The sequence below is a fragment of the Pleurodeles waltl genome, chromosome 6 (assembly GCF_031143425.1).
Source record: "Pleurodeles waltl isolate 20211129_DDA chromosome 6, aPleWal1.hap1.20221129, whole genome shotgun sequence".
In the NCBI taxonomy this organism is placed as follows: domain Eukaryota; kingdom Metazoa; phylum Chordata; class Amphibia; order Caudata; family Salamandridae; genus Pleurodeles; species Pleurodeles waltl.
The window spans coordinates 197,671,569-197,689,207 of NC_090445.1; the positions used below are offsets into that span (position 1 = coordinate 197,671,569).

Consider the following 17,639-nt stretch of genomic DNA (forward strand, 5'->3'; position numbering starts at 1 on the left):
GCAGAAGTGACAAAATACACTACAATAACATGTAACTGTGGAACAGTCTCATCAGAACCCTGCAAGGCCGCACATGCCCCCCATAGGAATGACTAAGAGCGCAATGCGGCAACGATTCACCAAAGAACCACGTTAGGGAGTTATCAACACAAAATGTATCATGGAAAATAGTATACTGTGATACTCACCAGAAGGAGCTCCCCATAGCCAAAGAGATGGTTGTCCCCACTGGCCCCACCTTTCGGTTTGTACATGAAGAGTGCCACACCAGAGACTATCAAAAGCACGCACAGATACTTCGCTAATGGATACCGCTTCCTCAAAAGAGTAACCCCCAGCAGCATTACTATGGGAAGAAAAAAAAAGAGCGAGGATGGCGACTTTAGGTTGGAGAGAATTGTACAGAGTATTTTTGCAAGAACACTTAAGTGGTTTTTTTTTTGGTTTTTTTTTTTTAAAAAAACACAAAACCCACCTGAACAGCCTCCTGGCCTGTATAATTTTTTGTCTGACTCGTCCAATGCCTTTCTTACAGTGACATTGACAATCTGGCAATAGACTTGAGGGGCTCCAAATTTTGCTGGACTGTTTGTCAAATGACACAAGTCCCCAATGTGAATCCTAGTGTAGATGAGGGTTAATACGTTTTCATTCTAGACAGGTAGAGGTGGCAGCACAATTGTAGTTCAGGTACATGTCCCACCTGTGAGCAACCTACTGGCTCCCTCAGTTAAAGGTCCGTCCAGTTTCCCATAAATTGGATCGATTGTCTTCCTTTGTGTGCAACTAGGGTTACCACCTCTTGAAGAGAAAAATACCAACCATATGCTCATGTTTTAGGATTCTGCAAGACCTGAACAGTATTCCTAAATAGAACTTTATATGAAAAACGCCAATCTTCAATTTTAAAAATAGCTTTTCTGTTCTTATTAATTTTAATTAGCAGTCAGTATCATTAGCAGCTCTAGAACACATTTGAAGTAGTTTTTTCTTATATTTACTGTTTAACTTATGTACCGAAAAGAGGGGAAAAACAGCGTTTTAGCATTTTTACTATTTTTTGCACTGGCTAAGTCATTAAGATACTCCTATATAGGTTTAAAAAAAAAAAAAAAACGGGCATTTAGCTATCCTATAAGGATGTGTGTTGGTGGCATGTATCTGATGTATATGGCATGGATGAATGTTAATGTGGTCATATTGTGGTGCCCACCGGGACATCATGTGCGTGGATACACAAGATTATGCTCTCTCTTCCAAAAGTTGAAATGGGTACCTGCTCTTCCCAACTGTTCAGGACCCTGTCCCATAAAGTTGTTCTCCTTGCTGATAGGAGAAAGACTGCCACTCTTTTTTTTTTTTTTTTTTAAAGTCAGAGTCGGTTTCTACTGTTTTGATGAAACACATCCCTCCTCTTCCTCTCCTACTGGCAGTATCCAGAAACACAGGCCGCCTGTTGGGCTCTGTCTGGGAGCAATCCACCTCTACACCTTGACCAGTCTGACCTTGGACTCTGCTCTCCCCAAAGAGGAAGACAAACTTATCCCAGGTGTGGTTGATGTGCTCAAAATGAGACTTTGGCTGGCTCAGGCAATCTGCGTTTCCAATGAGGCTTACATAGTGGCACTTCAGCGAGCCGTACACTCTTTGGAAATCCAGGGTGCTCTGTGCTCAAGTCCAAAAACAAACATTACCAGTAACCTAAACCTACGTTGTCCTTCACTTCTTCAACTCAGACTGCAGAAAAGTCTGGACTCTTGGAAAAAGCCATATTGACGTCACTTGTTTAGAGAAGAGGAACTGACCTGCCCTGTGACGAAAGGGGCTACCCTGACATTGGGAAAAGCAGCATTAGGCATAACTGAAGGACGCTGATTTCCCAGTCGCAAAGAGATCCCGGCAGCCCTGTTGGCTATGGGAGTAAAAACAAGACATTATCCGAGTCAATGAGTTGCAAAGACACCCACTTCAATTGGATTGATGAGTCTGAATGTACACTTAAGGCGCCTTACATAGCCTTCACAACTATTGTGAGAGGACGGTTCCTTTTTCCAATGGCTGTTGCTAACTTTACAGAGAGACCATATTTATTAGTAACTAAAGAGTTATTTGTTTTTTTAAGTGCATACTTACAGCTGTACAATCTTAATTTGCTGGGGTAAAATACTTTGCTTTCTTGTACGTTAATTCATTACATCTTACTCCTCTATTCAAACTAACTATGCTTTAAATTTTACCTTAATAACTAAAAGGGTCTCAAAGAGATTTAGTAATTCCCGATTGCTGCTGGCTGGTGAAAGGCCATATCATTCCACCGAGTCTTCCTCCCAAGAGCTCATGTTAAGGTTTACTGACAATCTCATAGTTTCACTGATTGAGCTCTCAGTGATCGGAACTACTTTCCATGCATACACCGAGCAGTTTGGTACAAGCCCTGCGACCTAGAAACACTATTAGTGAATTATAAACCTGTTTCAAGTACATGATACACAAATATACCTAAGTTACTTAACAGACACATGTAGCGGAGGCTGCCATTCAGCCTCAATTTATGCGACGCTTGTGGCAAGCAACCAGGTTACCTATTAAATTGACCTAATACCATCTTCTCATCAATGAAATGACGCAAATTGTCCTTCAAAAAGATTCAGGCACATGTTTGCAATCCAAGAAAAAAGGCAAGGTACAGAATTCCCCTTTGCTTGGCACCCAATCATCAAAGCGTCACAGGAAAGTCGATAGCTTCACTTCTTGAGAGTTCAAGTACGGAATTTAGGGAACAGACTCAAAGCTGTACAGTAGAGCACTTAGAGCATTCACATGTATAGCTATAGGTCACAAGTGTCCTAAAGCATCTGAAAATTCACATTGCTATGGAGAACCTGAGAGTCACCAGCATATTAACATGTGTGCCTCAAACGCCAGACTGCCACTGTGAACCCGCCAGAGCAGGAACAAGCAGTGCTCTTATTAAAGCCAGCCAGAACCGTGGAGCTGCAGGCTGAATAAGCATGCCCCAGGGTCTTAAAGGACTTGAGAGGCAAACTACACAGTTTACACCACTGATCAAGCTGGTTCATGGCTCAGCCAAATCTACAGACGGGCGAAGAAGGAGATCTTATGATTTGAAGTCCGAAATATCAAACAGATAATTCAGTATTGTCGAATTACAATGCAGTTTTAACACTGACGTGCTGCGCTGCAATGGAAACCGCCAGCCAGTGCACCTACATATTGTTTCTCTGTGCAAGGAGTCTGGGAATGACTGAAAGGAAGCAACGAAGAGGTTTGTTCACCCCTCCTGACTCATCATTAGTAACCTTTTATTAATCTTTATGTTTTTGTATTTATTATTTTGCTGGAAGTGAAACTCGAGATGGTTTACGCAATGTAGATGAATTTCTGGTGCTGCGCTAAAAATGCTACTGCCTTATGCCTTTAAACCCACAGCTATCTGTCCTCTAAAAACTATCTTATCTCTGGGATTTTGCAAACGTGTCATGAAAGAATGTTTGAAAAAAGCAGGCACTGCCTCGGCATTTGAGAAACTTGCTGGGAACTATGCACCATGTTTTCTCTAACTTCCAACGCACATAAATGGTCTAATGTTCAATCTTGTATTACATTCATGTTACTATTGAACATTATGCCCGAATGTGGCTATGCAACAAGTCCACCCCCCTCTACAATTGTGTAATAAGGTTATTCAGCATTATCATGTGTTTGTCTAAGTGTGCACACTAGCACATAATATTGGTATTTCCCTTTTCTGCGGGTCACAGTAGGGCCTTTGTAAATTAATCTATCATCGATAACAATATAGGTCTGTAGCTTTGTGTGTCAGTGGAAAATGCTCAGTTCTGTCAATGCTTGTGAGTAAAGCAACCAGGGTGTAGTTATTCAGGGCCAGGCACTTCCATAGGAAGGCTGCTTTGTAGCATCTGGTTGGAAGAGATTAGCAGGTATTCCTGAGCTTGTGGTTTTGATCACCTAAATCTCAAAATCAGAGTAAAATTACACCCCAGTTTACTCAGTGGGTAACCAAAGAAGAGTGACACCCAAATAACCCCCAGTTCCTTGGCTACAAATGTCAAACAACAAAAACTGTACAAAGGGGCTAAATAAACACGGTTTACTTATCGACGCACCATAAATGGTCACTGGATGCTCAATAGTTTTGCAAATTGAATTATGTATTTTTTATGTACAGAATCAGTAATTGTACTGCAACCCTAACAACAAAGGATCAAGAGTAATTATGCAAAAGTACTTCGAAAAAGAATAACAGGCACATCTCATAGTGCTTTCGAATCCTTGTAACTCCCGGTTACAACCGAAAGTGGTTATAACCAGTCTTTTCGGTGCAGAATCCACCTGAAGGTAGTCCATCACAAGCTGGGGAAACTGGGCCAAAGGGCTACCTAACCACCTATCTAAACCTCTTTTACAATGCGCCAATCTAGAGGACTCCTTCCAAGGCTGTAGACTCGTTACAGCCTATCTTTATTAAAGACTGCTTATTCAAATACTGTAATCCCCCATATGCCTCTGTGTTACATTACTGTGCCATCCATAGGGCCACCTACTGTGGTTAGCCGGACAGAAAATGTTCTCTGAACCATATTAAGAGTGCCCTACTGATTTGGTTCAGAGACCATTTTCGGTCCCGGTTGCCACAGTAGGTGGTCCTGTGAATGGCACTATATGGTTGATTACCTCAGTTTTTGGAGGAGCAATTCTTGTGTTCCCTCACCCTGATGAGGACTCAACCGTTTTTGTTAATCCCCCTTTTTCACAATTTGTTTGATCCAAGTTTACTTAAGCATTCTGCACCATGAGAGGCAACCTGATCACCCACCACAACCAGTTTTCTGTTTCCAAAATTAGTTTTTTTCAATAAAGGTTGTCTTGTAGTGTGATTTACAAAGCGCTTACGACCCCTAAAGATGCTACGATTTCCCTTGCCTAGTGATGAAGAGAAAGGGCAGTGAAGGAATGAGCGTGTGTGCATGCTTAATTTAATGTGTGAAAGGTGTATGTGCAGGTACTGTAAAGGCACGGCCTACACAAATGATACACAGAGAAAAAGGTAACTGTGTATTGGTACTTTACCCTCTTGTGAACAATGGACAACATTTCTTACCTGGAATTGGTTTACAGGACTTCCCCAGAACCTGCAAAATATAAAATAAAAAAAGAATTACAGACTAGTTTTTGCGGCACTGTGACTTCGGCACAAACAAGTATAAGAAAAAAAATACAAAAAAAATAAAGAAGGGTATGGCTATATATGGTACCCAACATCACAAATGAACAGCCGACAGTTCTCAATCACATCCAACTCCTGCTGACATAATAGGATCCTGCACATAACCCTCAGATAGAAATGCGACCATTATTGCGATCTAAATAACGCACACTTGTTCTTCTTCAGAAATAAAACTCTGATATTAGCACTTTTCCAGATTCACCAGAAGAGAAGAATCTTCTAAAAAAGTACAACTCGGACATTCAACGTCAAATTCAGAATCTAGCCTTTCCAATATGTGCTTGGATGGAGGACAACTATCACAGTAAAGCGAGTCACTACCACAAAAACAGCTGGAGTAGGCAAGGCACAGCTGTGAACAGACTACTACCTGGCTTTTATGCGCCTATTGCAGACAGACCACACCCACCTGCATCTAGGATAACATCCTACCGAAATCTGTGCAATGAGAGCAGATGATGCTCATACTTCAGGACCTGTCAATGTGATTTGACTTCTGAGACAAAAAAATTCCAGAATTTTTTTAATTCTGTGTTTATACACATATCTATCGATTACAATACAATATCTATCTCCACAACTTTGCCCAAAAGACGGAGACACACTCTCGTTCAGGCACATTTATTAGTTTAAATTGAGAAAAACTCCAAAGTTTCATTTACTCCTGCTGCTCACACCACCTCTTCATTTGTGTCTGCTGCTTTCAATACCTAACGCTTTTTGGACTCCCAGAGTCCTTGTTCACAGGTGACTAGGAGGCAAGCCAACAACGCTGCTATACACTGCTAATTATATTTATTTTGCCCTCTGATGGGCCCCCAAGTGGGCTTCCAACTTTAATGCATGCTGGATGTTCTAGAGGCACGACGCCATTTTTTTTCTTGCATTGCCTGGGGTGTGTGGAAACAATGTAAAAACAGGAAGGGCCAGGATACATGTATCCTGACCGCATTGGAGGGGGGGGGGGTCCATTAGGGACCACTCATGAGCGACAAATTGCCCTTTTTTTGCAGGGGATCTGCCAATCCTCGAATACTCTGCAGATCCTCTTCAAATCCAGGGAAAAGCAAGGCCTTGACTGGTTGGCTGCAACCTGGCCGAAATATTACCGTGCATGTGTTCCAAAAACCATAGAAATTCACCCTTCAAAACAAAGTGGGTTGGAGCTAATAGCTACCAAACATCTGGCACTAAAATGGTCAAGGAAAAATATGCAGTTAAGATGAACAGCGGGTCTATACCACATGTGATGCTGTATTAATAGCCTCAGGATGCTCTTTTTAAAAAAAAAAAAATTAAAAAGCCTAAGAGTTACAGTGTGTACAATTGTACTCAAAATGGGTTAAAAGAGGGGTGCATGCTGGTATCCTTTGTGTTTTTAATATACTCAGCGCACTTTCCAGACCACCCAACTTGAGGAGGAGTTGATCTTCTATAATCATGTACAATGATCATACGGTCCTCCTGGGCTGGACCACCAAACGACTTCAAAAAGAATTGGTTGCTTCTATGTACACAAAGTAGAATCCATGTATGAAACTGCAAAAACAATGGATTTTGGAAAAGAAATACATTCAATTCTGATACTACATGGGATGTGAACAAAATCAAGGTTTACACAACGACCACACATTTCTCTGCAGCTAGAGATAAGTGCTATCTATTAGCCTGGGGCTACTTCATTACTTCAACTATCGGGAAACAAAGAAGTTGAAGTTCTATTGACAGTTTACATAGAAATAATTTCACCTATCTTTCAGGTCTCGATTTCCCTTGGGCGAGCTGAAAGCAAACTTTGAAAAGCCTGGGCGAGCTGAAAGCAAACTCTGGAAAGCATACTTGTCCCCGAGCAGTAGTGCTGCATTAAGGTTACTGATTTGGATTTAAGGATGTGGGCTTAGACTTTTGGGGCTGATCCAAAATGTTGCTGAAATTAAGATAATGCTGATCTGTATACATTTATCAATGCTGTAAGGAATACATTGCATCAGTATCTCAGAACCTGGTATACAGTCAAAAAAGACTCGCTTTAAAAGGATGGTTAAACAGTGAGCACGATTTAAATCAAAATTCAAAAAGCGAATTCCTTTGTTCCAGTCTGCTGTACTAGACAAAATGCAATTTCCTTATGGGTTCACATGACTCTAGCGACCTGCTGTTTTTCCATAATTTTAAAAACAGGTTAATCGCAAGAAGTAGTTAACATCTGGAACAGCCTTCCTCGTTACTAATCCTATGCAATTTCATATTTGCTTGTGACTAGTACTGACATTACTTTTTAAGGGCAGGACAAATGAATAAAGGAACAAGCATCCAAGCCCAATGTTGACAATACATTTTACTACACTTCGGATACACTAAATTTGTTGTAAAATGCTGTCAGTTCCAAGCTTACATTGTTTTAATTGTATTTGACATAGAACATCGTAATTGCTGTGTAACAGAGGCCTAATGTATTGTTCAGCGTAATTGTAAACAAAATAAATACATAGATGCATTTGGTTTATAATCAGCTGTTCAATCAGTCTTTTTCTGGTGTTGCTAAACACAGACAGCAAAACAGCAGAGATACAGAAGTCTTCACAGTTCATAAAGAGATTGGAAGCACGTTCCATAGTGCAGGAATCAGAAGACAAAGGCTCTTCTCTGGCTTTCTCCTTGGAATAGGTAGCGTCAAGACAATCTTTTACTGATAACGAGGAACTAACTTAACACCTCACACTACTATGTCAAATGTACACTTCGCCTCCTTGTTCAAGGTTAATTGCTTTACTAGCCTAGAAGGCTTATTGCTCTCGTTTGCAGGTGTTCGAATATTACTGAAAAAAAAAAAATGAAAAAAAAAAAACATATAGTATTTCTTCGAGAAAGATGTGTTAATCCAATGGATAAATCAGTGGGCCTATCTGCAACTGAACATCAGCCCATAGAAACAGCCTGTGTAGATGGAAGAGGGTCAAATGGGTGACCTCATCTCCACTAGAAGAACCCAACAGCAGGCACGCAGCAGCAGTATGGAAGCACTTGGAGCTTGTCATCAGGTACTTCTGCTGCCAGAGATAAACTTAACTACCAGAATATCGGTACAATCTTTTGACAACACATTTCAGTTTTGGCTACTTCTGGATAGAACGAGGGAGTGAGATGGGAAGGTGTCTCCAGTGAGGGAGGCAGTGAAAGAAAGCAGTCCTGTGATACACTGCTCTCCGATGCTACAGGTTATAGAAAAGCAGGATAACTGCACATAATTTTTCCTGCCACAAAGAAAAAAAACTATTCCAACACTGGGCCATCCATGTACCACCCACTCCAGTATCCAGAAGAGAAAACAAAAGTGGTCATGGTTGACAACGTCTAATGTCGTTGACAGATCTATAAAAATCACGGTAGAGGGAGTGACAATCCGTTGCTTAAAAAATATATATATTTTGTTTTGAAAAAAAAAAGGGATAACTGTTTTGAATAAAGACATAACATGCTAAAAGAATGAAAGAATATCACACTTCACCTACACTGAACTGAGGCAGCACTTGCATTACCAAAATAAAGTTATTAATCACCCACATACCATTGCTAGAACAACAGAAGAATCCTACATTGCCTTTAATATTGTCCCATTATTTCCCTTTCCTCCATTCAGAGATCCAGCTTTAACACAACCCCAGAGCACAGAATCTCAGGTACTGGATAGCAAGCAGATCCTCCATTTCATTTCACCTGTGTCGGGTAGTTGACAAACTGGAGTGCGGAGTTGCTGGAGACCATGGCGCCCACATAAGTGAGTGAGCAGGCAGCATACAGCCAGTTCTGGGTACGATCCACCCGGCCCTTCTCAAAAAACTGGATTACTGCAGAAAAGCAAGCAAAAGTGAGTCTGTTACCAGTGGCATGCTGGAGGATATTTCTGGCATATGTAGCCAAAATTCCCAAGAAGGAGAGTTATCCCAATACCAATGATCGACATTCATTCACAGGAGAACTGTAGGATTAATTCTCAAAATCCGAGGCCACCATTCCTTAAAACCAGACTAGTTACAGCCACTCCCAATAACCTGAGCACATCATTCAAACACAGGGGGGGATTGTGGGAGACATTTCCAACACTGCAGATCACCATTCAACTGAGAAGGTCATGTAGCAAAAGAAGAGTGTGACAAAGACTGGGCCAGTATGGACCATACATGTTGCAATGTGGGATACCAATGTCTAGTACAACTTCCTGTCTCTGTGACTGTACTTGCAGCCCTCGGCCCCCAAACTTCAGCTGTACCTGGTTAGTCACATACATACTATTTGCTTCTTTCTGCAGATCTAGTTTAGCAAGCTATCTGGCAGATAAGGCAACCCCCACTTTAGCTGCTAGATTGGGGGTGCTGATGATACTGCAGAAGTAGCACACAAGAGTACAGTACACATGTGCTCATCATGCGGTATAGCCCATGAATGTGTGCATACAGCATATATCCGCATTCAAAGAGTGTAAAGGAACTGACCGAAGTGCTACATGGGTACAACAGTAAAAGAAAAACAATAAAGTGAATGGTGTAAAAATTTAACATTTCTGAGCTACTGGTGAGCCCTCTTAGCTGCATTCCAATCCATGTATTTGCTTATTATGCCCATCCGATGTGGGTCTGCTCCAAAAGGAACAGTCCAGCCTGAACTAGGCCAAGTCCCCCCAAAGGATGACAAAAGCCACCCCGTTCTGCGACACTAAAGAATGGCACAAAAGAGAGCGAGCAAGTGGAAGTAGTGCAATGGGAAGGTGGGATTATATAACTGACGGAGGGGAATAATGCAGAAGGTGTAGACCAACAACCAAATGGTCACACAAAGAGGAAGTGCCGCTTGAAGTGAAGGCTGGCCAGCACATACCTGGACTGGAAGAGTGAGGGAGTCGACTGTATCTGTATGGGGATGAATGTTTACTTTTTAAATGTGTAGCAAGAAAGACTCATCTCTTTTCCACTCTGCAGTTTCTGGTCTTGGCGTAGTGACTGTGCTATTGCACATATTTTGAGACAAACTGGTGATCATGACTGTTAAAGAAAGTGGAGTGCTTAAGTTTACTACATTTTAGACTACACAACAGACGTTTAATGTTGATGCGGGGGGTTAGAGGAAGCCAGTGGAATTATGAGAGCAATTTTACCTTTGGTAAACATTAAATCAGTCACCAACATGGTTGGTGCTCTTAAAGGGAATAAAGTGTGTTTTGTGACACTCTCCAAAAGGGGGTTTCCTTAACCTGTATGCGACAGACCAGTGTTTGTGCTTCTAAAAAGTCTAAAGTAAGGAGAAAATTATTTACTTTACCGAATATAGAGCTGGTGCCATACAGTTTGTCATGTTTGTGATGTGGCTTCTGAAGAATAACATGGTGTCAAGCTATGCGGTTAAGTCATCAGTTTGGCCACTAACAGCCAGCCTTGCACCTATTTGTGGTTTGCTGGCAGTAATAAAAAATTCAGTCTTCAAGTGTTTGAGTAACACCTTCAAAATTATTATCGAGGCCATGTCCAGAAGTGCCTTCAGAGAATGAAGAATTCCCTCGGTATACTGACTTCAAGTCTTCAGTAGTAAAACTGTGAAGGGCCACAATTTATTGTATTCCAAGACGTCATTGTAATTATATTAGAAACGTTGTACATAAGGACATCGGCAGCACATAGGATATATGCTAACAGGTTAACGAGGTACTGCTACATGCCAGTAAACAGTGATGACAAACCATACAGCAAATATGTCTAAATCTACAGAAATACATTATTTTTTGTTTTCTAGTAGTAAAAGAAAAAAACTGAATTGAGGTGAATGCTTGGTTGCCTGGGGTGGTCCACTGGAGCGGTCCTAGGAGGAACAAAGACTGAAATCTAGGTGCATCACAAGGAAGTTTAGGTGTAAATAGAAGAGTTTGACAAGTCAATCTTTGGTTATGGATGGCAATATGGGTGAGGGAGTTGGAGAACTAATTTTCAAAAACATTTCCAGGCTTGAATACCACTGTTGGTTTGTAGCGAGCACTGCTTTTGCCAGTAAGTCAGCCTGCTTGGTTCTAATAGGCTGAAATGTGTGCGTGTACTGAATATGGGGAGGGTTCTTGTAGCAAAACTAAAAAATGTTTCCAGTGGAAGAAAGTAGGTTGGGGGAAGATCTACTAGTAATTCACATCATTAGTCCAACTTGCCAAGTAGCAGCCAGTTGATCAGTGATTCTTCTGATAACAGGGTAGCATGCTGCAGATGCTTTAGCAGTGAGAGAGTTCAGGGCACATGCATGGGTTAAAACAAATGACAAGATAGTGATAGGGGGACCAAGGCTATTAATTCAGGTGAGAAAAGGATTGAGATGGGTAGAAGCATAGGCTTGTCTGAAGCAGGAAAATACAAGGGCTCTGGTTTTGAGGTGTTCAGCCAGTGCCATCCATTGATGAACAGCAGTAAGACAGACAGGCATACATGGAGGAGTGGGGACAGGAGCTCAAAATGAGAAAAATATGTAGGTATCTGTGTAAACACGTAAGAGTAGCTGAATAAGGAGATGTGACGAAAGATGGTGTGAGTGTGTTCCGAAGACACTTTCGTGGGTAGTCCATGGGTAGAGATGTTGGTGTTGAAAGTTTGGAGTCACACATTAGTGAGAACGGGCAGCCAAACTAAATACAAAAATAAATACAAAGAGAGCCATTTTAGGGCCAATCTAGTAATCTCTAGTTTAGTGAGGCGTATGTGGTAAAATGATCAACAGGGGTTAATGCAATGTATAACTGAAGAAGCAAAAGGAAAGAAGAGAGGTGGGTGTAGTCAGCTGGTGTAACCTCTGTGCATATATGTGTGGTATTTGTACAGCATTAAACTAGGCATAAGACAGTGCAGCGCTCCAGGGTGAAAAGCAAGGATGCAGTGTACAAGTCACTGAAGAGGTACCTGGGCTTTGGCAACAGAAAAGGGCTGGTACTGCACTGTGATGCAGTGATCGCTAAAGCTGGGAGTCTTTAGCTCTATCCTAATTTGGAGCAAGGTTAGGGCAATTCTGATCAATACAGGGATGTTGTTTCAAGTCCTGGGTGAAATAGATGAAGAAGGCATGTTACTTTTTTTTTTTTTTTAAACACTTCTTGTGTCCATCCACTGTGATGGAGTGGCAGCGCAGATGTGCCGAGAGCCGTCAGAGGTGGTGGCCTTTTAAGCCAGATAGGCAAAATGCCTGATGTGATGATAGCTTTGCAAATGACAGCTTGTTTTGAGCAAAGCGCAGGCCAGCAAGGGTAGCCGATGCACTTCTATCAGGAGCAGTTGATGTGGTCATTACTTTGAAACTATGGAGGTTTCAGCTAATTGTTGTCGCTATTATCTTGGTAAATAACAGGAGTTCTGTCCCCATGAAGCCGAACTTCAAGTAGGTGCCAAAAATCCAGGTAGGTAGTGTCTGAAGCACTGGAACTGTTCAAGTAAAGGTATTATATTCAGCATACTGGCGAAATCTGATCCTATTATCAGCAAATGGAATCCTGAGCGGCTCCGTGTGGTTACATGACGTTTGCAGGAAGTAGGAGAATAGTTTCTGGCACAAAATGGCGATTGCAGAGGATTAAGCATCTGAAAGTACGGTGAAAGGCTTTTGAAGACTAGGTAGGAAACTAGGTGGTATTCGGATGGCACGAAAGGATCAGCAGTTTTTTGTTTTTTTTAAAGCAAACAGAGGACTACTGCTGATTTAAAACATGTAGGATACGCTGCGCATATGAATGAGCGGCTGAATCACGCAGTTAAACTGTGGAAAACCTTGGAAAAACATAGTTGCTTGAAGGCTAAAAGGATTAGGAGTGGAGGAGGGATTTACAGATTTTATTACTGTGATAATCTCAATAGGGGAAGAAGTAATGGGCTGCAATAGTTGGGAAGCGTGTGGTTGAGGGATTACAGGGAGTGCAGAATTATTAGGCAAATGAGTATTTTGACCACATCATCCTCTTTATGCATGTTGTCTTACTCCAAGCTGTATAGGCTCGAAAGCCTACTACCAATTAAGCATATTAGGTGATGTGCATCTCTGTAATGAGAAGGGGTGTGGTCTAATGACATCAACACCCTATATCAGGTGTGCATAATTATTAGGCAACTTCCTTTCCTTTGGCAAAATGGGTCAAAAGAAGGACTTGACAGGCTCAGAAAAGTCAAAAATAGTGAGATATCTTGCAGAGGGATGCAGCACTCTTAAAATTGCAAAGCTTCTGAAGCGTGATCATCGAACAATCAAGCGTTTCATTCAAAATAGTCAACAGGGTCGCAAGAAGCGTGTGGAAAAACCAAGGCGCAAAATAACTGCCCATGAACTGAGAAAAGTCAAGCGTGCAGCTGCCACGATGCCACTTGCCACCAGTTTGGCCATATTTCAGAGCTGCAACATCACTGGAGTGCCCAAAAGCACAAGGTGTGCAATACTCAGAGACATGGCCAAGGTAAGAAAGGCTGAAAGACGACCACCACTGAACAAGACACACAAGCTGAAACGTCAAGACTGGGCCAAGAAATATCTCAAGACTGATTTTCTAAGGTTTTATGGACTGATGAAATGAGAGTGAGTCTTGATGGGCCAGATGGATGGGCCCGTGGCTGGATTGGTAAAGGGCAGAGAGCTCCAGTCCGACTCAGACGCCAGCAAGGTGGAGGTGGAGTACTGGTTTGGGCTGGTATCATCAAAGATGAGCTTGTGGGGCCTTTTCGGGTTGAGGATGGAGTCAAGCTCAACTCCCAGTCCTACTGCCAGTTCCTGGAAGACACCTTCTTCAAGCAGTGGTACAGGAAGAAGTCTGCATCCTTCAAGAAAAACATGATTTTCATGCAGGACAATGCTCCATCACACGCGTCCAAGTACTCCACAGCGTGGCTGGCAAGAAAGGGTATAAAAGAAGGAAATCTAATGACATGGCCTCCTTGTTCACCTGATCTGAACCCCATTGAGAACCTGTGGTCCATCATCAAATGTGAGATTTACAAGGAGGGAAAACAGTACACCTCTCTGAACAGTGTCTGGGAGGCTGTGGTTGCTGCTGCACGCAATGTTGATGGTGAACAGATCAAAACACTGACAGAATCCATGGATGGCAGGCTTTTGAGTGTCCTTGCAAAGAAAGGTGGCTATATTGGTCACTGATTTGTTTTTGTTTTGTTTTTGAATGTCAGAAATGTATATTTGTGAATGTTGAGATGTTATATTGGTTTCACTGGTAATAATAAATAATTGAAATGGGTTTATATTTGTTTTTTGTTAAGTTGCCTAATAATTATGCACAGTAATAGTCACCTGCACACACAGATATCCCCCTAACATAGCTAAAACTAAAAACAAACTAAAAACTACTTCCAAAAATATTCAGCTTTGATATTAATGAGTTTTTTGGGTTCATTGAGAACATGGTTGTTGTTCAATAATAAAATTAATCCTCAAAAATACAACTTGCCTAATAATTCTGCACTCCCTGTAATGGCAGGTAGGAAGAGGACAGTGGCCCACTGTGTACGACAGGAAGGGTTTTTCTAATGGTGGTAATTTTCTTGAAGTGGGATGTAAAATTATAAACTTTTAATAAGGTGAGTTTAATCTTTGTGCATGGAGATTAGACTATACTGTTGAATGTTCACACAAGCTACGGTGGTGGACAGCAGAGTGAGGCGATCAGTTTTTGAAAGTATGTGGATTTGACACTTTCAAGGCTTAAGTAAAGCTTAGCTGGGATGTTTTGTATGACTGAAGAGTTTCTGAAGTTTTATTTTTGTTCTATCTGGGCTAGAGAATTTGCAAATTAGTTTTCAAACATTGAATAGACTCAGACACAGGGTTTTGTACCTGGAATGGTGGGAGGGAATGTGTGCAATGCATAATATGGGTCAAATGCATGCCAGGAGTTGTCCGACAGCTTAAATTTCAGAAATCTTGGACTATGACATCTTCATAGGAAGTGTCTTTTAAAGGAGGTCATAAGCAGCAAGGGTGTTGAAGTCAGTCCATTTAAGTACTCTAAGACCTAGTATTGTAATGGTGGAGTCTGGTGCCTCCCTGTAGACGTGTCTTGTCTGTTTTTGACATTTTTTTCATTGTCACAAGACAGTAGCATAAAGGAGGAGACACAGTTTATGTTCACATCACTGTATGTTACCAAGCATTATCACACAAGCCAAGTGAACGAAAACCTCTCCATCATAGCATTTTATTAGGTGACAGCACGCATTATTGAACACTGCACAACTCCTAGCGTAGGAAAGCATGTCGGCTGTGGGAAATGAAACATGTGGCTAGAGGTCTTATGCTATCAATCATTGACAGAACATACTGTAGCCTTCGATACATGACAAAGCTCACTTCTCTGTCACTATAGACACACATTGTAGCCAAGAGGCACAATCTCTACACACACAGCTAAACATAAGAAAAATGTGGCAACGACATCTACTCTTTGAACAACACTTACATAATCTGGCGAAGAAAGCATTGATCAAGCACTGGATGAAGACCAATGATAATGCATAGGTGAACTTCTCCTGCTTCTCCCCCTCGCCATATTTACCCCGGGTTCTGAAAAACAAAGAATTAGCTTGCATTAAACCACAGTGCATTTGCCTCTTTTTCAATGCTACCTGGTGCAACGGGTAGAAGGAGCGGAAGAAGTGGATTACAAAGGGAGGATGTTGACCGAATGAAAGGACTGCACAGGTAGAATGAAGGAATATGACTGAGCTTAGTGAGGGAGGAGGAAGACAAACTGAATGATGAGATGCTAATCTTTTGGGGGAGGCAAAGCCCTTTCTTGATCTGAGTGGTCTGAGCACTGGTTGGTACTGACAGTGTTAAGAACTGCAGAGAGAAGAGAGGGGGTAACTAACCACTACTGTTAAAGTGAAATGCAATTTCGACAAGCAGTGGTTGACAAAAAATAAAACTATGTCTGCAATACTTTTGCTCGATCTCAAATCCTGAGTGGATGATAAAGACGAGATACAACTAAAATAGTAAGAGCCAGGTATTCTGAGTGCAAAGGGAGAGCCAAAGTGTTTCACTACAAAACAGGTCAACAACAGATAGCTTGCTGCTTTTATTATAAGTAGCCAGGAGGCACTGTCCTAGAATAAAAAGGAACCACGGATTGGGAAATGTAGAACCATGTGCGCAGTATAAAGCACTGGAACAGGAGGGGATGTGCAATGCCAGGAACAATGTACACTGCCTGATCTGGCACACATTAAACACCTCGTGGCAAATGGTCACATACCACACTCTGCAAGGAGAAAGTGTTAGAAGAACTGTTGTGTATCATCTACGATGTCTATGGCCACTTCATAAGTGCTTACATGTTGGAATGTTACTGTCATTGTGATTACAAATTGGGTTATATTTCTGAAGAAAATCTTTAAAAAGATAAGCAACTGAATCATATTAAACGAGCAATAGGATATGTAATTTACTTCTTTAGCAACATGTTACATCGTATGAAATAAAAAACAACTATTTAAACTGAATGTGGCAAATCAACAACCACACAACTGTTCATTGGGTCCAGTGTTTGAAGTCCATGGGCCTTCTGGACTGATCCTGCTCAGTGTTTTTAATTCTAAAACATAAGTAAAAGATTTTTTTTTTTTTAAAGCGCATAAGCTTTGAAGGTGTGCACAGAGCCCAGCTTAATGCATCAACAAACCTCCTCTTACTTGAATGTCAGAAAGAGACACGTTTCCTGACACAATGTGAGGAGGCGGGAATCAAAATCTTCGCCTATAATTCCTCCTATTAGGAGTTAACCTCACAGATTAGGGAATAACTCGGCTCCGATTTACCAGACGGAATTCAACAAGGAATTCCTATAGCCACTGGTTTTAATTCAGATTTTTACCATCTGCTCTGAGCAGCTGGTAAAGGTCTGCGAGGGGGCAGGTGCAAGAAGGGGATGAGGAGAGGGCTGAGGAGGGAAGGAAAGGACACAGCCTAAGAGGGTAAAGCATTACATGCTACTTGTGCCTGCCTTAACAGAGAGGCAGACCCGGACGGGGCAGGCCTGCACTGCAGCCCTTTATGGCTGACAAAAATCGGCACGGGAATTTCCAGCTGGTAAAACGGGCGAGTTCCCCTTTTGGAAATAAATGAGCCACCTCATCTTGATCCCGCCTTGACTCGCTCTCCCCATTCGTGAAAAGTAAGATAGTCAAAACGGGGGTAGGCATCTGACACCTCTGGACACTAGTGCCACTTCACCTGCATGTTTATAGCTAGGGTCCTGAAAAGCAGCAATACCCCCTTTCAAGCCAAATCAGACAAGACCAGCACTTTTATTTAAAAAACAAAAAACAAAAAAAAAACACAACAACAAAAAGTCGAA

General features: G+C 41.7%; 1 protein-coding gene across 4 annotated transcripts in view; it reads right to left on the reverse strand.

Annotated features, from left to right (window-relative positions):
• Positions 1-17,639, reverse strand: part of SLC35B1 (solute carrier family 35 member B1) — a 179,389-nt gene that overhangs the window by 27,335 nt on the left and 134,415 nt on the right. For all 4 annotated transcript variants that reach the window (XM_069237803.1, XM_069237806.1, XM_069237804.1 and 1 more), the window contains exons 3-6: positions 15,741-15,844; positions 8,987-9,117; positions 5,144-5,174; positions 189-346 (exon numbers count right to left, since the gene is read on the reverse strand). In XM_069237803.1, the coding sequence (XP_069093904.1) occupies positions 189-346; positions 5,144-5,174; positions 8,987-9,117; positions 15,741-15,844 (424 nt within the window). The remainder of the gene's footprint in view (positions 1-188; positions 347-5,143; positions 5,175-8,986; positions 9,118-15,740; positions 15,845-17,639) is intronic.